General features: G+C 36.1%; 1 protein-coding gene across 1 annotated transcript in view; it reads left to right on the top strand.

The window, feature by feature from the left end:
* Positions 1–20,842, top strand: part of HFM1 (helicase for meiosis 1) — a 118,426-nt gene that overhangs the window by 482 nt on the left and 97,102 nt on the right. The window contains exons 2-5 of the mRNA XM_024743640.1: positions 4,000–4,112; positions 5,562–5,871; positions 12,749–13,014; positions 13,267–13,314. Of these exons, the coding sequence (XP_024599408.1) occupies positions 4,000–4,112; positions 5,562–5,871; positions 12,749–13,014; positions 13,267–13,314 (737 nt within the window). The remainder of the gene's footprint in view (positions 1–3,999; positions 4,113–5,561; positions 5,872–12,748; positions 13,015–13,266; positions 13,315–20,842) is intronic.

Here is a 20,842-nt window from a genome sequence, read left to right as displayed (position 1 = left end):
AAATAAAGATGTGGTACCAAAGGAAGTATGAATGGGGAATAGGGAGTCTGTTAAATACTGGCTTTTATGGATTTTCACATGTGAATCACTTTAATTCTAAGTTTTCTATGTATTTGTTCTATCGTATTACCCTTTTTAATGAAGCATTGAGTAAATTATTTACTGCTTCATTTATTCTTCCATTCATTCAAATATTAGTTCAAATATTGACTGAATGCTGAAAGGGATATAAAAAGAATGAAACAGACTTTTACTTTAAAAAACTTAAAGCCTATTTGAGGTTAAATACACATATAGAAAGGTCATTCATAAATAATGTGACCATGTAATTCAGACTGGGACACTTTTGAGAGTGAAAGAGTGCATTCAAATGAAGCAACAGGTGTTAATCAAGACTGACCTGGGCAAATTTGGAACATATGGTTGCTCTTCTAACAATACAAAAAAAAAGTGCAAAGCAAATTATAAGCATATATTCATGCAAAGAAATTTCAGATTTGGAGAGAGACTTGGGCCAGACTGTTTAGGTCAGGCTTTATGGTAGTTGGGGGAGACTTCAGGCTTTGAAGGACTGGATAATTCTTTTTTTAAAAAAATATTTATTTATTTATTTGGTTGCACCGGGTCTTAGTTGCGGCAGGCAGGCTCCTTAGTTGCAGCACGTGCGCTCCTTTGCTGTGGTATATGGACTCTTAGTTGCGGCATACATGTGGGATCTAGTTCCCTGATTTTGTGAATGTAAGATTAGAAATGGATTTTGAATGAGCATATGCTCTGCTGCCTAAAACAATGCCTGGCACATAGTACTCAGTAAATAATTGCTGAATTGATCAATGAATGAAAAAAAAGCAGTTGAACTTCTATAGTTGGATATAGAGGTAGTGTCGGGTATAGGGGCAAGCCAAATAAAGAAAATAGTTTTGAACAAAGATAAGGAGGGACAGAATGTATTATCTGTTTGGTATACAAGTAGTTCACTTTGGTCTGTACTATAAGGGACATGTAGGAGAATTGAAACTGTAACATGACCTAAGGCCTCTAGGTAGTTTGGTGTTACTTAGAAGCCACTGAAGGATTTTGAATGGAATAACATGAAAACAATTCCAAATCAATGTGATAGGAGTATGTGAAATATAGAGAGAAAGCCCAGAGGCAGTGAGGTCAATTAAAACACTATTGTTCTCAATCAGACATAAGTTGCTTAGAGCCTTGATTAGGATAGTGCTAATGGAAATACAAGGAAGCGATGTATTCAAGAAGCTTTATAAGGAAGATGCAATAAGAGACATGGATATAGTGGGTAAAAGACTGTACTATGGTTTAGATTCTGGGTGATGGGGAGAATGATGACACCTCTGGAAAATACGGATATCAAGGAAGATTTGATTTTATGGGGAGGCTGAATAGAGAGCTAGATGTGTACTTTTTGTGTCTTGTTAATGTCTTTCTTGGATTTTCAGGAATAGTCTCTGTGCAGAAAAGAGTTAATATACCAGGCCCAAACCACTATCTTTGAAAAGGCCTACTTGTAAGGTTGGCCTCTGGCTGGAGTCTGAGAACTTAGATTTTAGGAAGATTCCTACCATTAACTTATAAATTGGCTCACTGTGTAAAAACTGTTTATAAAAATAATGTGATTTAGGGCTTCCCTGGTGGCACAGTGGTTGAGAGTCTGTCTGCCGATGCAGGGGACATGGGTTCGTGCCCCGGTCCGGGAAGGTCCCACATGCCGCAGAGCGGCTAGGCCCGTGAGCCATGGCCGCTGAGCCTGCGCGTCCGGAGCTTGTGCTCCACAGCGGGAGAGGCCACAACAGTGAGAGGCCCGGGTACCGCACCAAAAAAAAAAAAAAAAGGTGGTTTATAATGAACATCTGCTCTTCTGGGAATCTGGAATTTAGGTATGTGCCAGAGAGGGATGCCTACATGAGTAGCCTAAAAACCCTGGGCATTAAGTCTCTAATGACTTCCCTTGTTGGCGACATTTCACGTGTGTTGTCACAACTTGTTTTGGGGGGAATTAAGCACATCTTGTGTTACTCTAGTGGGAGAGGACCTTTGGAAGCTTGTGCCTGGTTTCCCCTAGACTTCACCCCACAGTCATGAGTAGGACTATATGCTGAGTCCTGTAAGTCGTCTTAGGGAATCATTGACCCTGGCGGTGATATTGGGGACTCTGTGACATAGTCCTAAATTTCAGTTGCTTTGGTGTATTGTCAGACAATCTGTCAGACATTGTCAGGTGATGTGTTGCAGATTTTTGATTTAGAAAATAGAGCTGTAGTAGCTATGTTTGAGGTGCTGTGAGAGGCAGAAAATTGAAAGACTGGGCCTCTCACTTCTGGGAGTTTAAAATTCTAAATAAAGAGAGAAGAAAAAATCATAAAATCCTTGGGACTTGGCTTAGACAGTTTATGTGGTATTCTTCTCAACTTTATTTTGTTACCTAATGCTTATCTTTTTCTTCTAATGAAGGACAAGCCAACTTTGGTTGGAAAGGAAACATTAAAACATTATATATTAATAGGATCACAGCTGAAAGATAAGGAACGGTAGTTAACAATGCAAACAGTGTGACAAAAATTTCATCAATTACTGTAGGTTTACAAAGTGATTGTCAGTTTCAACTGTTTTCTTGGATTTTCCATGGTTATAGATGGTTCTGGACCAAGAATATTTGGGTTAAGACATTAATTCATAATGTTTTAGGAGTACTCCATAATACCAATACTGGTGTCATTTACACACTTGTGACCCATGATTAGATGTCAGGTGTATCATCAGTAATTTGTTACTTGTATTGGTTAAGATGCTAAAGTTTCAGAATGATTTACTACTTTCTTTTTTATATTGGAGCAGATTTAAGATTCCTGTCACAAGCATTTGAATTGGAGAAAAGAAAATGGAGTTATAGCCATTATTTAGGTAGAATATCTCACATAGCAGTGTCATTAATCACATGACACACAAGGAAAAAAAGAATGCTGCTATATAGGGATAAGTCAAAGTCACTGCAGAAAGGTAGTATATTAAGTTTAAGAGTCTATAATTGAGTAATGTTTCATTAATAAATACATAGTTTCTTTGTTTTTTCTTAAATAAAATTATTTTATTTTATTTTTTATGGCTCTGAAAATTCACATTTTAAAAAACACATGTAGCTGTCCAGTTTTCCCAGCACCACTTATTGAAGGGACTATCTTTTCTCCATTGTATATCCTTGCCTACTTTGTCACAGATTAGTTGACTATAAGTGCATGGGTTTATCTCTGGGCTCTCTATCCTCTTCCAATGATCTATATTTCTGTTTTTGTGGCAGTACATATTGCGTTTCATGGACTTGGGTGGCTATTTTCTTTTCCATGTTAGGGAAGTTTTCAACTCTAATCACTTCAGATATTTTCTCAGGTCTGTTCTCTCTCTCTTCTCCTTCTGGGACCCCTATAATGCGAATGTTGTTGCGTTTAATGTTGTCTCAGAGTTCTCTTAGGCTGTCTTCATTTCTTTTCATTCATTTTTCTTTATTCTGTTCTGCAGCAGTGAATTCCACCATTCTGTCTTCCAGGTCACTTATCTGTTCTGCCTCAGTTATTCTGCTATTGATTCCTTCTAGTGTATTTTTCATTTCAGTTATTGTATCGTTCATCTCTGTTTGTTTGTTCTTTAATTCTTCTAGGTCTTTGTTAAACTTTTCTTGTATCTTCTCAATCTTTGCCTCCATTCTTTTTCCAAGGTCCTGGATCATCTTCACTATCATTATTCTGAATTATTTTTCTGGAAGGTTGCCTATCTCCACTTAGTTGTTTTTCTGGAGTTTTATCTTGTTCCTTCATCTGGTACATAGCCCTCTGCCTTTTCATCTTGTCTGTCTTTCTGTGAATGTGGTTTTTGTTCCACAGGCTGCAAGACTGTAGTTCTTCTTGCTTCTGCTTCTTAATAAATACATAGTTTCTGATGTTATATCTTTATTAACATATATTCATACTTTTATATTTTATATAGCCATCCAGACAATGAAAAATCTTTGGATTGGTTTCTGCCACCTGCTCCATTGATTTCGGAAATTCCAGAGACTCAAGCATTAGAGGAAGAAATGGAAAATCATAATCTGTTAGGTAAATTGTCCCATATTTTTTGGGAAGCCAAACCCATTCAGCTCATGTCAATGTAAAAAAGTCTAATATTGAAATATTAATTATTTTATTTTAATGGAATAAAATGAAAGTTAGAGACCCATTCAAAATAGTGCTTAGCAAATCTTAAAATCTGAAACATTTTCCCTCTCCATACTTACATATACACACATATGTATATTATATGCATAAAATATGCTATCACACACACCTGTTATATTGTTCTGTGAATTTGTTTCCTCTTACCGTTAAAATTGTCAGTGCTATTTAGTTTTTGCCTTACCCTTTACTAAAAGTAGGATCCTCTCATTTAGGGAACCAGATTCATGAAATATATTGAGTGAAAAAAACAAGATGCAGATTATATATAGTTTGTTACCATCTTTACAAAGCTAGAAAACCAGCACACTCAAACAGTATATGTAGTCTAATGTGATATTGTTGATAAAACTGATCTTTAAATTGAGTGGTAGGTTCATGCATGTACATTTTATTATTAAGCTTCATAATTTTTGTATATTTTATATATGAAAATACATATTATATACTCTTGTATGTACCAAATAATATGTAAAATTATTACATATATAGAATATGATAATTCTCTTATATGTTATAATAGAACACCCATATATAATACGTATTTGTAGTAGTATAGTATGTACACCTAAATGATAAAACAAATTTAAGCCATGGGCTTCCCTGGTAGCGCAGTGGTTGAGAGTCTGCCTGATGATGCAGGGGACACGGGTTCGTGCTCCGGTCTGGGAAGATCCCACATGCCGTGGAGCGGCTGGGCCTCAAAAAAAAAAAAAAAAAAAAAAAAATTTAAGCCCTAATGAGGCCTCCAGACTCCTTCCACACCTTTCAAAGATGCTTATAAATTCTCTGTAAAGACACCTTTAAAATTCTGTCACCTTGATGAAAGCATTCCTTTATCTTGATTTTAGAAGCAAGATTACAAATTTAAAAGCATTGTGTCATGTATTTTAATACTGAATCTATTCAGTAACATTTTATATGATTGGTCGCTGTACTTTTGTGTACAAATTATTTATATAAATTTTTAAATCTTCATAATTACTTATATAATGATATCATTTGTAGTAGATAAATACTTAAACATTATAATTATGGTTATTTCTGTAGGTCATAAATTAAACCTATTTTATAATGTAGGTTTCATATAAATTTCAAATTTAATTTCATTAATTCTTAACTAATTTCTGAGTATCCTGTAGTGTTATGATATACCATAAGAGTAACAACTACCTGTATTTCAAAATCACATATAGTATTACAGATTATCTTGTTATATTCATATTTACCTAGTAAGCTGTTTTGAAAAATTTTATTAAATTTTTCTATCATTATTTTGAAAATTTGTTTTCCAGGAGAACATGTAGTAATTAAAATATTCCATTTTTGTAGGTCAGAGAAAGAGGTCAAAAATGTTACCATCAAATTTGAAGATCACTAATGAAGACACAAATTATATTTCACAAACACAAAAATTCCAATTTGCCTTCCCTTCTAATGAATATGAAGAAGATGATCTAAATTTTGGAGGGGCAGGTAACAATGACTTACATGTTGCTGGCAAGCTGACATATGGTTCTTCTCAGAAATGGAAAAATCACACTGGCACTCAGATAGCACTTGAGAAAAATTTTCCAGATGATACGAAGTTAATTAATTTTGCACAAGATAAAGGAGAGAGCACGTCAGCCTTCTGCAAGAGGTAATTAATTAAATGAAATAAATAATATTCAGTGATAAAGTTGAATATTTATGTGTATGTCCAGACGTATGAAGTATGGTAGAATCTGAATGAGAAAAATATCAACAACAAATCGAGTCTACCAGGGACTTCCCTGGTAGTCCAGTGGGTAAGACTCCATGCTCCCAATGCAGGGGGCTGGAGTTCGATTCCTGGTTGGGGAACTAGATCCCGCACACATGCCGCAACTAAGAGTTCACATGCTGCAACTAAGAAGTCCGCACACCACAACTAAAACATCCCTCAAACTGTAACTAAAGATCCTGCATGCCCCAACTGAGAGCTGGTGCAACCAAAATAAATAAATAAATATTAAAAAGCAAACAAAGAAAAAACCAAACAGAGTCTACTATGTACTAGACACTGTTAACTGTGGGATTCTAGCCATAGGTTCTTGCCTTCAGAGAACTTACAGTTTATTGAGGGAAAGGCAGATAGTAAATAAAAATAACTGATTGCATACTTTTTGCACCACAATTATTTTGATGAGATATATGGTTAGAGCAGAGGTTCTCAAACTTTGTTTTCAGGACCCTTTTACCCTTAAAAATTACTGAGGATTCCCATAGAGCTTTTGCTTATTTGGGTTATATCTATTGATATTTAACCATATTATAAATTAAAATTATGGAAAAAAGTGTTATGGAAATTGTTTTGATCATATGAACTCTCTGAATCTTGACCACCATTTGAGAACTGTTGTTAATATGAGGTCCTAATCTGCTCTGCACAATCAGGGAAGACTTTCCTGAGGAAATGGTATTTAAGCTTAACATTAAGGAGGAATAGAATCAAGCTGAATGCAAATAAAGAAGGAGAGTGTGCCAGGCAGAAGGAATAGTATGTGCGAAAGTACTAAGGTAACGCAGAGCTTGGCTTATTCTTAGAAATTTTTCTTTAGTTTAAGTAAGAAAGAATGCTAAGAGATAAGGTATGGAGGGGCCAAGTCATTCAGAGTCTTGTAGGCCATGAAACACTTTGTACATTTAGGCAGTGCTTATTAAACTGTGGCCCATGAACTCTCTGCATCAGAATTACCTGGAGTGCTTGTTAAAAATCTGGATTCCTGCTTTCTACCTTAGACATATTGAATCACAATCTGGATAAAGGTGGGGATGGGACCCAGGAATCCAAATTTTTAACAAATTTTCTAGATGATTGTTATGCACACTAAAGTTTGAGAACCATTGTTCTAAGGTCCTGGGTTTTGAGCAGAGGAGTAAAATTAGATTTTCTTTTTTATTTAGTGTCCATTTTGGCCACAATCTGATAAATTAGAAGAGAGCTAGAATACATTGTGAAGGGTCACTTAGGCTATTTTATTAGTGTAGGTGAGAGAAGATGGTAGACTGACCTAGGACTGAGATAACAGGAATGAGAAAGTTCAAAGTTTTTTAGGATATAGAATTCCCACAGGACTTAAATGACATTTGGATACGAGACCTGACTCCTAGGTTTCTGGCTTGAGCCAGAATGATGAAGGATGATAGTGTTCTTTCATGATACAGAAAACTGTAAAGGAAGAATAGGGGAAGGTGGTGAGTACAGATTTGGACATGTTGATTTTGGGTACTTACAAATTGTCCAAAAGACAATTGGATGTATGGGTTAAGGATTCAGAAGAGATCTAGTTGACAGTTTTTGTTTTCTCTGTGACATAAGAGGCAAAGTCATCTGTGGAGTTTGAGGGGAAAAGTGGGGGTATTGAGCAAGTATGAGAAGAGTGGAAGAAATTGTGGAGAATGGGAAAGCAACTAATTAGAATAATGGTAGGATTTTTGGACACTGTAAAGGGCCCAGTTGAGGTTGATGTCTATGAATTTTAAAATAAAATTTGTTAACATCTAATTCACATATCATAAAATTCATTATTTTGAAGTGTACAGTTCATGGTTTTTAGTGTAGTCACGGAGTTGTGCAACCGTCACTACTCTCCAATTTTAAAATGTTTTTGCTGCCCCAAAAGAAACTCTATACTCATTAACAGTCCCTCCCCATTCCTCCTTCCCTCATCTAGCCCCTGACAACCACTAATCGTTTTCTGTTTCTGTGGGTTTACCTATTCTAGACATTTCATATAAGTGGAGTCATACAATATCTGACCTTTTGTGTCTGGCTTCTTTCACTTAGCATAACATTTTCAAGGTTCATCCGTGTTATGTCATGTATCAGTATTTTATTCTTTTTTTATGGCCAAATAATATTTCATTGAATGGATATACCACATTTTGTTTAATGATCTGTCAATTGATGGACATTTGAGTTGCTTCCACTTTTTGGCTATTATGAATAATGTTGCTATGAACACTCACGTATACGTTTTTGTGTGAATATATGCATTTGACCCTTGAACAACACAGAGGTTAGGGGTGTGTTGACCTTCTGGGAAGTCAAAAAATGAAGTATAACTTTATAGTTGGCCCTCTCTATCCACAGTTCTGCATCAGTGGATTCAGCCAACCTCAGATCGTGTAGTACCATAGTAGTATTTACTGAAGAAAAAAAATCCGAGTATACGTGATCTGGTGCAGTTTAAACCTATGTTGTTCAAGGGTCAAATGTATTTTAATTCTTTTAGATTTATACTTAGAAGTGGAATTGCTGGGTCATATGGTAACTCGATATTTATCTTTTTTGAGAAACTGCCAAATTGTTTTACAAAGTAACTATACCACTGAACAGTCCCACTAGCAATATATGAGGAACCCGATTTCTCCAGGTCCTTGCCAGCACTTGTTGTCTGTCTTTTTTATTATAGCCATACTAGTGGGTGTGACGTGTACCATTGTGGTTTTGATTTGCATATTCCTGCTGACTAAAGATGTTGGGCAACTTTTCATGTGATTATTGGTTATTTTTATATCTTCTTTGGAGTAATGTCTATTCAGATCCTTTGTCTGTATTTTTAATTGCGTTGTCTTTTTATTGTTGAGTTGTAAGTGTTCTTTATTCTGGATAAAAATCCCTCATCAGTTATATGATTTACAAATAATTTCTCACATTCTGTGTGTTGTTTTTCACTTTTTTGTTCGTATCCTTAGCAGCCCAAAAGTTTTTAATTTTAATGAAGTTAAGTCCAATTTTTCTAATTTTTGATTGGACTTTTGGTGTCCTATCTAAGAAACCATTGCCTAATCCAAGTTTGCAAAGACTTACTCCCACATTTTCTTCTAAGAGTTTAATAAATTTAGCTCTTAAATTTAGATCTATGATCCATTGTGAGTTAACTTTTCAATATGGTGCAAGGTAGGAGTCCAACTTAATTCTTTTGCACATATATATCCAGTTGTTAAAAAACAAAAACAAAAACTATTCTTTCCCCATGGAATGTCATGGCACCCTCACTGACAATCAATCAACCATAAATGGAAGGTCTGGGGGTTTTCTTACACCATCCAATTATCTGATTCATCAACACCAATGGGTGTCCAACAGTTCAATTCAGTTTTCATACTAACTCCTGGAGTTAGCATCAGACCACATGGGTTAAGGGTTCAGTCCTTTGCCCTACTTGAAATGCCAGCCACAAATAGGGTGCCAGGCTACTGACATTTCTGCCTTGCAGATTACAAATTTGGGAGTTCTCACTACCCCACATTGGGTGTAATAATTTGCTAGAATTACTCACAGAATTAGAAAAATGCTTTACTTATGTTTACCAGTTCATTATAAAGGATACAACTTAGGAACAGCCAAATGGAGGAGATGCATAAGGCAAGGTATGGAGAGGAAGAGTGTGCAGAGCTTCCATACCCTCTCTGAGTGTGTCACTCTCTCAGCACCTTGATGTGTTACCAGTCTAGAAGCTCTCCGAACCCCCTGTCATTTAGGAATTTTTTATTCATGGAGGTTTCATTACATAAGCGTGATTGATTAAATCATTGGCTATTGGTGATTGAACTCAATCTCCAGCCTCTCTCCCCTCTTTGGATGTTGAGAGTGGAGCTGAAAATCTCAACCCTCTAATCAAGTTTAGTTCTTTCTGGTGATCGGTCCCCATCCTGAAACTGTCTAGGTGACAAGAGTCACCTCATTAGCATAAACTCATGTATGATTGAAAGGGGCTTATTATGAATAACAAAAGATGCTTCTATCACTTCTGTCAAGCAGGGAATTCCAAAGGTTTCAGGAGCTCTGTGCCAGGAACTGGGAACAAAAACCAAACATATATTTTCTATTATACCACACAAAGGTTTTTTTCCATGCTCTCAATTCTATTCTATTGATCTGTATGTCTGTCTTTATGCCTGGCATAAGGATATTTTTCACAATGGCATAGCCTACATTTTCTTGATTGCTGTAGCTTTATATTGATAGTAAAGTTTTACATCAGGAAGTGTGAGTCCTCCAACTTTGTTCCTTTTTTTCAAGATTTTTTTGCTATTCTGATTTATTTGCATTTTCGTATGAATTTTAGGATAAGCTGGTCAATTTCTGCAGAGAAGCCAGCTGGGATTTTGATAAGGATTGTATTGAATCTGTAGGTAACCTGATGACTATTGCTATCTTAATATCATTAAATCTCCCAATCTATGAACTGGGATATCTTTCCATTTATTTAGGTTTTCTTTAATTTCTTTCAAAGATGTTTTGTGGTTTTCTGTGGACAAGTCTTATACTTATTTTGTTAACTTTACTCATAAGTACTTTATTCTTTTTGATGTTATTTTAAATGGAATTTCAGATTGTCCATTGAAAGTGTATAGAAATACAGTTGATTTTTGTATATTGATTTTGTTTCTTCAGTCTTGCTAATGATGACTTTGAATTTTAATATAACTCATCTACCTAACAGTTGTACTTTTTCCAGTAGTGTTCCACCACCCGGCTGCAATTATAAAAAACAATAGATAGTTAGATTCATCTAGAAGTGCAGATTTGCAAGATAGTACGATAAAAGGCTAAAGAGGAAGAGGAGTTTAGAATATTGGTAAGAGAGTGGTTGAAAAGATAGGTCGTGGTATTAAATTCATTAAAGGTACGTGAGAAAAATGAAGGGGAAGATGGTTTGGGAAAAAATAAGGAGATTAATTATAGTAATTTTGTTCGTTGACCTCATTGGTACCTTGAGCAAACAAGCTAAAAGGATAGGAGGTTGTGTTCAGAGAATGATATGTCGGAATCGTTGATTTGAAAAGAGGAGCAGTTCTGGATAATGATAATGTCTAAGGTGAGAGAGTAGGTGACTGAGATCATGTGGGGGGTAAAGCCACTGAAGATGAAAGCCTAAGAAACTGAGAGGGTAGGATTTTGAATGGGTTGTCTACATGAGTGTTGAAGTAACCCAGATGATGGCAGAGTTTGGGATTGAGAGGAAAAGATTCTAAAGTGACCAGAGGTTGGTATATGATACATGCCATGAGGAGGGTTACGAGGTGGTATAGCTAGACAGCACAGATACTTTTGTGAGAGAATGGAAAAGTAATGATGTAGATTTGGGGTGGAGAGGAAGACTCTCAACCATCAATACATTGGATGTGGGAGAGTTAGCAGTTTTTTCCACTTTAGAGTTTTTTAAGGAGCAAGAGTTTTCCAGGAAAAATAAATATTTTTGTTAAGACCAGGAAGTAAATATAAAATTCAGTAAAGAAGCTGAGGATATGGAGAATGTGGAGTGGGAGTTCCAGAGGACCTAGGAAGAATCTGAGGTTCAGAGAATTTAGATAACTACTATGTGGATAATATTTTTATGGTTTGAAAAACCTATTTCAAACTCTAAAGTCATGCAGCTAGAAAGTGGAGGAGCTTTGGATTTATATTCAGGTTTGTCTGATTCCAAAGTCTGTCCTTTTAACTGATATCACAGCATGTAGCAAGGAGTCATCTTGTGGCATAAGTGTTTTCCTTGTCCTCAATACCATTTCATAATGGGATTCTATTATATTATCTAAGACTAACCATCTTCTTTTGAATTTTCTGTCTTCAAAAATAGAACTGCTGGCCTTGGAGGATGCAACTCTACAGTTTGTTCTAAAATACATTTCTCTCTCTAGTTTTTTGAAAAATTGGTCTTTCTCATACAAAAACCTGTCATTAAGATTAATAGTCAAAATAATTTAGAAAGTATTCTGTATTTGTACAGTACTTATTTGGGTGTCATTCCTTACAGAATTCTGTAAGACTGATAACCTGCCATCACCCTTTTACTTATTCTATAAGGTGCTAGTGTTATATTAGGAACCCTATTGGTCACTTCTTCCCTTAGGGCTATTGTGAACAAATTACTTTGATGGATTGTCTTTGAATCAGTCGAATATAGTAAATTACAATCATACGATGGCCTTTCTTTGTTTTCTAGAACTTTATAAAGAACTATTTCTTACACTAAAATGATTATTGAACAGTGTTTGGAAAGTTGGTGCTGGATACTGACAAGAAGTCTCAGTACCTGTCCACATGGGCCTCTCTATAGGGCTGCTTCAGTGGTCTCATGATATAGTGGCTAGCTCCCCTTAGAGTGAGTGATCCAAGAGACCATGTGGAAGTGACAATCTTTTATGACCTAGCCTTAGATGTTGCACGCTTGTCCTTCCACAGTACTCTGCTAGTCTCATAGGCCAGTCCTGATTCAAGGAAGGTGACTAATAAAGGGGGTGAGCACCAGGAAACAAGGATCATTGGAACTATCTCAGAGGCTGGCTACCACAGATGGATTTATCTGAGTGTTAGGAAAAGAAATAATTCAGTGGTAAATTCAGCAAATTATACTTTAGGAGAATGATTAGCTTTTGTGTTCTAATAAACCAAAATCTGTAGGTATTTTTAAAGGGACCAATTTTATGCTAGTTTTTCATATTCTAAGTAACTATTATAAATGCAAATATGTTTTGTTTTGCAGATTATTTAAAATATCTGACAATATACATGGAAGTGCTTATTCCAATGACAGAGTAAACTTGGACTCTCATATTGGCTCAGTGAAAACTGTCCAAATGGAAATGAGCAAAGGGAAATCATGGAAATATAGCAATAGTAAGCAGAAACCTCAATATTCAGACATTAATATGTTTAGAGCCAGTGATACTTTTTCTGCTTCTGAAATCAGAGAAGGCATAATCAAAGGACCATCTTTTTCAGTTGCCTCCCAGCCTCATGAATTTCAAGGTAATTCCTTGCTTTTTCAGTTGGTTTTCTAAAAGTACAGTCTAGTCTGTTTTTCTTAGCATAGGTAAGGATACAAAAATTTGAGTAGGCTGTCTCTATGTACAATTTCTTTACTATATTGCATTGTTTTTTTAAACTGTGATCTAATATTGTTTTAACTGTGCTCTCAATGAAAAGTTATACAAATTTTATTGCAGTAGCTTTTATGGAAAAGGTTAAAAATATGCATAAGTATGTAGGATTTTTTTTTAGGGGCAACAGAAAATGGTTTCAATTCCTTGAAGGCTGTCACAGAAATCCGTATCCTTTAAATTATTTTACTATAGCAGCATTATATTTGAAGTCAGAATTTTAAAACATTTTGTATCATTGTGTTTCTGTTTGTTTGTTTTGGTTGACAAAGAAGAAGAAGGAAAAGTGAATCTTTTGGGTCATGTAAGAGTCCCAATATGTGTGATAGTGCTGCTGAAAGTGTGATCTGTGGACTGGTACCAGTTGTGAACTGTTTGTTACCAGTCTGTGACAAGTACAGATATGAGATTTGTATTACTGAATGAACTGTGAGCATACTTACTTACAAATTGATACAGATAATTTCCTATATTTTGTGTAAGAACAGCGTATTGTTATAAACATGGGTAGGGGAAATGACTGAGAATGGGATATTCTGTGGACTGGGGACAGTTTTACAAATCTAGTAATTTTTGAGATAACCTAATTTGCAGATTATACCTATTTACATGTCTGGGTATTTCCAACGTAATCATTTTGAGTATATATGTGTGTTCTGGAGGGAACATTCTCTTTGCTTCTTTGATACTTTGTATATGTCTGTAACAGTGTACTTATTCTATTTTATTTTAACTCATCAGCTGTTTCTGTAACTATTTCCCTATGACCTATGAACTCCTTGAAGGCAAGGACCAAGCCTTATGTATCTTCTTATCTCCAAATTCATTGAAAGCCGTTTAAAGAGGAGAAGTTGTTCTGGCAAAAGAGTAGCCATGAGCAAGGACAAGGGTAAGAAAGTATGGAATATGTTTGGAAAGAACAAGTATTCCAGTTTGGGTGAAAAAAGTCATGATTAAAGGAGTAGTAGGGGGACTACCCTGCTGGCGCAGTGATTAAGAATCTGCCTGCCAATGCAGGGGACATGAGTTCAAGCCCTGGTCTGGGAAGATCCTACATGCCACAGAGCGACTAAGCCCGTGTACCACAACTGCTGAGCCTGCACTCTAGGGCCCATAAGCCACAACTACTGAGTAGTTGTGAGCCCCACAACTACTGAAACCTGCATGCCTAGAGCCTGTGCTCTGCAACAAGAGAAGCCACCATTATGAGAAACCTGCACACCACAATGAAGAGTAGCCCCCACTTGCCGCAACTAGAGAAAGCCCACTCACAGCAATGAAGACCCAACACAGACAAAAAAAAAATAAATTTTAAAAAAATGCAGTAAAAAGGAATTGTATTTTTTTTAAAAAAAGGAGTAGGAGGAAATAATGATGGATAGGTATTTTAGGATTAGATCATTTAATGCCATGAATACCAAGAAGCTTTTATTTTTATTTTTAATATATTTACTAAGCCATGAAGAGAAACCATGCAATATTTTTGAGCAGGTCAAGTTACATTACCTAAGCCATGCTTTAGGATTATAGAATTAGTGACTCAAAGCTGGGGAAGGCTCTAGAATCCACAAAAGTTATGATCTAGTTGGCAAAACAGTGAATTCCAGATATGGGGCCGTTGAGCTAGAGAAATCTAGGGATGAGTGATTCTAATCCTGGGTACTCTGGGGACTGAGAATTCTGAAGTATAGTTAGAAAATGTTTGGTTGACCACTTGTGAAAAATTGCCTCCAGTGCGTATAACTGAACTGAATTAGAATGGGAGGAGGGGACAATAAAAGGATTATATAACAGGGCTTCCCTGGTGGCGCAGTGGTTGGGAGTCCGCCTGCTGATGCAGGGGACACGGGTTCGTCCCCCGGTCCGGGAGGATCCCGCGTGCCGCGGAGCGGCTGGGCCCGTGGGCCATGGCCTCTGAGCCTGCGTGTCCGGAGCCTGTGCTCCACAGTGGGAGAGGCCAGAGCAGTGGGAGGCCCGCGTCCCGCAAAAAAAAAAAAAAAAAAGAAAGAAAAGATTATATATGATATAATAATGTCAGAAATGGCCAGCCATTAGTGCTCCTCTTCATCATGTTGTCTCAGTCTTGTTGCACTTCCTTCTCTCTGGTGATCTAAATAGTGTGGGAATGTAGAAAATAGGTTAGCAGTAAACAGTTAAAAGTAGTTTCATTATCTGTATGATGGAAAATTCTTATCCAATACCTGAACTTGCCATAATGTGACTAATTTTTGAAGAGTTTTATAAAGATTTTCTTGCTATCTTAGTATAGCTGAAGTGCTTCTGTTGTTTAGGTCTCTTTGTTAGCTAGACTACTGCCTACTCTTGTGTCCATTGATTTATTGTCCAAAAAGTTCATTTGCTGTCAAACTTGTTGAACTTGCTGCACTTTATTGTTTCCAAGTGTATATTTAAAGTGGAAGACTGAATGCTAGTTACGATAATTTGAGAGCCTGGGGATTACTTGGACTTATTTTCTGATTATTTTACAATAGTTTACTATATTTGAATCCTCAGGACAATAGAAGTTTGGTCAGATTGATCCTGCTGCAGTACTGTTGTCATTTTCAGTTCTGCAGACATCCTGCTCCTTCTGCCCCGCATCCCGTTATAACATGTAATTGCAGTGAGACTGCTGAGAATTCTTCGGACAAAAGGAAAAATTTGGGGCTTCCCTGGTGGCGCAGTGGTTGAGAGTCCGCCTGCCGATGCAGGGGACACGGGTTCGTGCCCCGGTCCGGGGAGATCCCACATGCCGCGGAGCGGCTGGGCCCGTGAGCCATGGCCGCTGAGCCTGCACGTCCGGAGCCTGTGATCCGCAATGGGAGAGGCCACAACAGTGAGAGGCCTGTGTACGGCAAAAAAAAAAAAAAAAAGGAAAAATTTGATATCAAGTGTTGATAGTGATGATAAATGCTATACTTAGTAGCTGAATTTTCTCATGAGCTAGAAACTGATTTTACATCTACTCTGAATCATTTTTGTGAGTGTAAATGGATATGGAATTACCTGATGAGAGAAAAACCAGCATGATGACCCACTTGTGGGCTTGTTACAAATAAATATTTTAAAGGAAGAGATATATTTTGAAGGAAAAATGAGATTCGTTCAAAAACTGATGGATTGACAAACTCAGTATTACATTTTTGTTTTGGAATGAGTATTCTGACACAGTGCACAATTGAAAGTAAAATGAAGGTTTATAAAGTATCTGCTTGATTTAATAAATGCAGGCCTGTATTAATTGAGTTCTTAATGTGTGCCAGGCATTTGGGATATGTCGGTTAGTAAAACCGGCAGTGAATTCTTGCCCTTGAGAAGTTAACATTCTTGGGATGGGGGTGGAGAAGAGGATAGATCAGAACAATTGTAATAGTATATAAATAAGTCATATAGTATTTTAGAAGGTGATGAGTAATATGAAAAAAGAAAAAAGTGGGGCAGAGTAAAGGAGATTACATTGGTAATTCTGGAATGGGGGCTCAGGATTAGAATTACATAGAGTAATTAGGGTATGTCTTCTTTAGAAGTTGAGATGTAAGCACATGAAGGAAGTGAAAGAGCCAAGGAAATATGGAGGGAAGAACAATCTAGACAGAGGGAAGGCTTTACAGCAAAAACGTGGCTGATGTTTTTGAAAAACATAAAAGAATCCAATAAAGCCAGAGGAAATGAGTCAGAAGCAAGAGTAGTAGGACATGAGGTCAGAAACACAAAGGTGGAGTGGGGAGGCAAGATTATGTAGGGCCTTGTGGCCATATACTTTGAGAGAAATGGGGGAATTTGAGCAGAGAAGTAATATGCTCTGATTTAACTTTTATCAGGATCACTTACCACAATCCATCAGTTTTTTAATACCTTCATAAAAATATAATTGCTTAAATAACTATGTATTTGTGTTCTCAGATATATTATCTGTTTTATATCTCCTAATTGATTGTAACAGCCTCAGTTGCAGGAGCTCATTTTCTTCTTTATTTACAACTTCCTGCAGCTTTCTGAGTCTAGTATTCTGCACAGTGTTTCATAAATGTAGTTGATAAATGTGATTCAGACTAATAAGAATCCATGCAAGTACAAATATCTCCCAAACTGGCAATAGACTCTTAACTTGGAGAGGGGACAGTTTATTCTTTATATCTATTAATATTTTTGAGCTTTCTTAGAGGAAGGACGATTTAAGACCTTGTTGAGCCAGTATGCTGATAATTGCAATTAAATCCACCACTTAGCACAACGAAATTACCAAAAACAAAGGAATTCAGGGTTAGGTGACCAGCAGCAACACACATCAGCTAATGAAACATAATCAACAGTTAAAAAATGAAATTTGGAATTTTAAAGAAGAGATAAATATCAAATGACCTCATCAAGATGAATAAGAAAAAAATACCACTCTGGAAAAGATAAACTACATTCTTAGTCCTGATATACTTTTACATATGTTTTTGCATCTCTTCTATCAGATCTAATTGTCAAAGTATAACCCTTATATAACCTTGTTTCTCCATAAGGACTTTGCAAGTTCTTTTCAGAATATGGAAGGTGAATGGGGACTGGAATAATTTTAATTCCTCCCGCTCCCCAGCTTTACTGAGGTATAATTGACAAATAAAATTATAGTACATTTAAAGTGTTCAATATGATAGTTTGATAAATGTATACATTACAAAATGTTCCCACCATCGAGTTAGTTAACACATCCATAACCTCACATATTTACCTTTTTTTGTGTGTGTGTTTTTGAATGAGAACAATTAACACTTAAGTTCAACTCTCTTAGCAAATTTCAGTTATACAATACAGTATTTTCAACTCTACTCACCATTTTATACATTAGATCCTCAGATCTTACTCATCTTGTAGCTGAAAGTTTGTACTCTTTTACCAGCCTCTGTTTCTCCCATACCTCTAGCCCCTGGCAACCACCATTCATTGTACTATTTTTATGTCTGACTTTTTTTTTTAAATTTCCACTTATAAGTGATATCATGCAGATATCACAGAAAGGATCTGTCTTTCTCTGTCTGGCTTAATTCACTTTGCATAATGCTCTCCAGTTTCATCCATGTTGTCACAAAAGGCATAATTTCCTTCTTTCTAAAGGCTGAATAATATTCTGTTGTGTACATATTTTCTTTATCCATTCATTTCTTAATGGTTATGTTGTTTCCATACTTTGGCTACTGTGAGTAATGCTGAAATGAACGTGGCTATACAGATATTTCTTTAAGATACTGATTTTGTTTCGTTTGGATATAATCCAGGGATTGCTGGACCATGTGGTACTTCTATTTTTAGTTTTTTGAGGACACTCCATAATGTTTTCCATAAGGACTGCACCAGTTTATATTCTTACCAGTAGTGTACAAGGGTTCCATTCATCCATATCCTTGCCAGCATTTATCTCTTATCTTTTTGATTATAGCCATTCTAACAGGTGTTAGGTGCCAACTCACTGTGGTTTTGATTGGCATTTTCCTAATGATTACTGATGATAAGCACCTTTTCATGTGCTGTTAGCCATTTGTATGTCTTCTTTGGGAAAATGTCTATTCAGGTCCTTTGCCTATTTTTATTTTTATTTATTTATTTATTTATTTGCAGTATGCGGGCCTCTCACTGTAGTGGCCTCTCCCGTTGCGGAGCACAGGCTCTGGACGCGCAGGCTCAGCGGCCATGATTCATGGGCCTAGCTGCTCTGCGGCATGTGCGATCTTCCCAGACTGGGGCACGAACCCATGTCCCCTGCATCGGCAGGCAGACTCTCAACCACTGCGCCACCAGGGAAGCCCTGAATGTTTGGTTTGCAAATATTTTCTCCCATTCCATAGGTTGTCTTTTCATTTTGTTGATGGTTTCTTCTGCAGTGCAAAAACTTTTTAGTGTGACGTAGTCGCACTTGTTTATTTTTGCATTTGTTGCTTTCGCTTTTGGTTTCAAATCCAAAACATCATTGCTAAGACCAGTGTCAAGAAGCATTTCCTCTTTGTTTTCCTCTAGGACTTTTATGATTTCAAGTCTTATGTTTAAGTCTTTAATCCATTTTGAGTTTATTTTTGTGTATGGTGTGAGATGGGGGTCCAGTTTCATTCTTTTGCATGTGGATATACAGTTTTCCCATCACCATTTATTGAAATGGTTATGCTTTCCCAATTCTTGACTCCTTTGTTGAAAATTAATTGACCATATATGCATGGGTTTATTTCTGGGATGGATATTTTGCTCCATTGATCTATGTGTCTGTTTTTAGTGTCAGTACCATACTGCTTTGATTACCATAGCTTTGTAATATAGTTTGAAATCAAGAAGTGTGTTACATCCAGCTTTGTTCTTCTTTCTTAGTATTGCTTTAGCTGTTTTTGTGTGTGTGTGTGTGTGTGTGTGTGTGTGTGTGTGTGTGTGTGTGGTTTCATATGATTTTTAGGATTGTTTTTTCTATTTCTGTGAAGATGCAGTTGGAGTTTGGATAGGGATTGCATTGAATTTGTAGATCATTTAGGGTAGTGTGGACGTTCAGCAATATTAATCCTTTGAATCCATGAATATGAAATATCTTTCCATTAATTTGTGTCTTCAATTTCTTTCATCAGTGTCTTATAGTTTTCAGTTTACAGATCTTTTACATCCTTGGTTAAATTTATTCCTCAGTATTTATTCTTTTTGATGCTGTTGTTAATGAGATTATTTCCTTCATTTTTCTTTCTGATATTTCATTGTTACTGTATAGAAATACAACTGATTTTTGTATATAGATTTTGTATTCTGCAACTTAACTAAATTTGTTTATTAGTTGTAACAGTTTTTTAAATTTGTTTATTTGTTTTGTTTTGTTTTGTTTTGGTCTCTGTGTGTGTAGTCTTGGTTTTTCTATATATAGTTTCTTGTCGCCTGGAAATAGAAATAGTTATACTTCTTTGTTTCCAATTTGGATTCCTTTTCTTTTTTTTTTCTTTTTTCTTTTTTTTTTTTGTCTGATTGCCATGTCTAGGATATCTAATACTATGCTAAATAAAAGTGGCAAGAATGGACATCCTTGTCTTGTTCCTGACCTCAGAGGAAAGACTCAGTTTTTCATAATTGGGTATGAATGTTAGCTGTGAGCTTGTTATATACAGCCTTTATTATGTTGAAGTGTATTCCTTCTGTACCCAGTTTCTTGAGAGTTTTTATCATGAAAAGATGCTGTATTTTGTCATATGCTTTTTCCTCATCTATTGAGATGATATGATATTTATTCTTTGCTTTGTTAAAGCAGTATATCACGTTGATTGATTTGTGGATGTTGAACCATCCTATATCCCAGGAATAAATTCCATTTGATCATGGGATATGATCCTTTTAATGTACTGTTGAATTCAGTTTCATAATATTTTGTTGAAGCTTTTGCATCTATGTTTATTAGGGATATTGTCCTGTAATTTTCTTTTCTTATGGTGTTCTTATCTGGCTTTGGCATCAGTGGAATGCTGGCCTCATAAAATGAGTTTAGAAGCATTCCCTTCTCTTACAGTTTTTGGAAGAGTTTGAGAAGGATTGGTATTAATTCTTTTAAAAGATTTGGTAAATTCACCAGTAAAGCCATCTGGTCCTGGACTTTGTTGGGAAATTTTTGATTACTGATTCACTCTCCTTACTAGTAATTGATCTGTTCAGATTTTCTATTCTTCATGATTCAGCCTTGATAGGTTCTTGTTTCT

The sequence above is a fragment of the Neophocaena asiaeorientalis genome, unplaced genomic scaffold, assembly GCF_003031525.2.
Source record: "Neophocaena asiaeorientalis asiaeorientalis breed wild unplaced genomic scaffold, Neophocaena_asiaeorientalis_V1.1 scaffold317, whole genome shotgun sequence".
NCBI lineage: Eukaryota > Metazoa > Chordata > Mammalia > Artiodactyla > Phocoenidae > Neophocaena > Neophocaena asiaeorientalis.
This window is presented reverse-complemented; position numbering and strand designations above follow the sequence as displayed.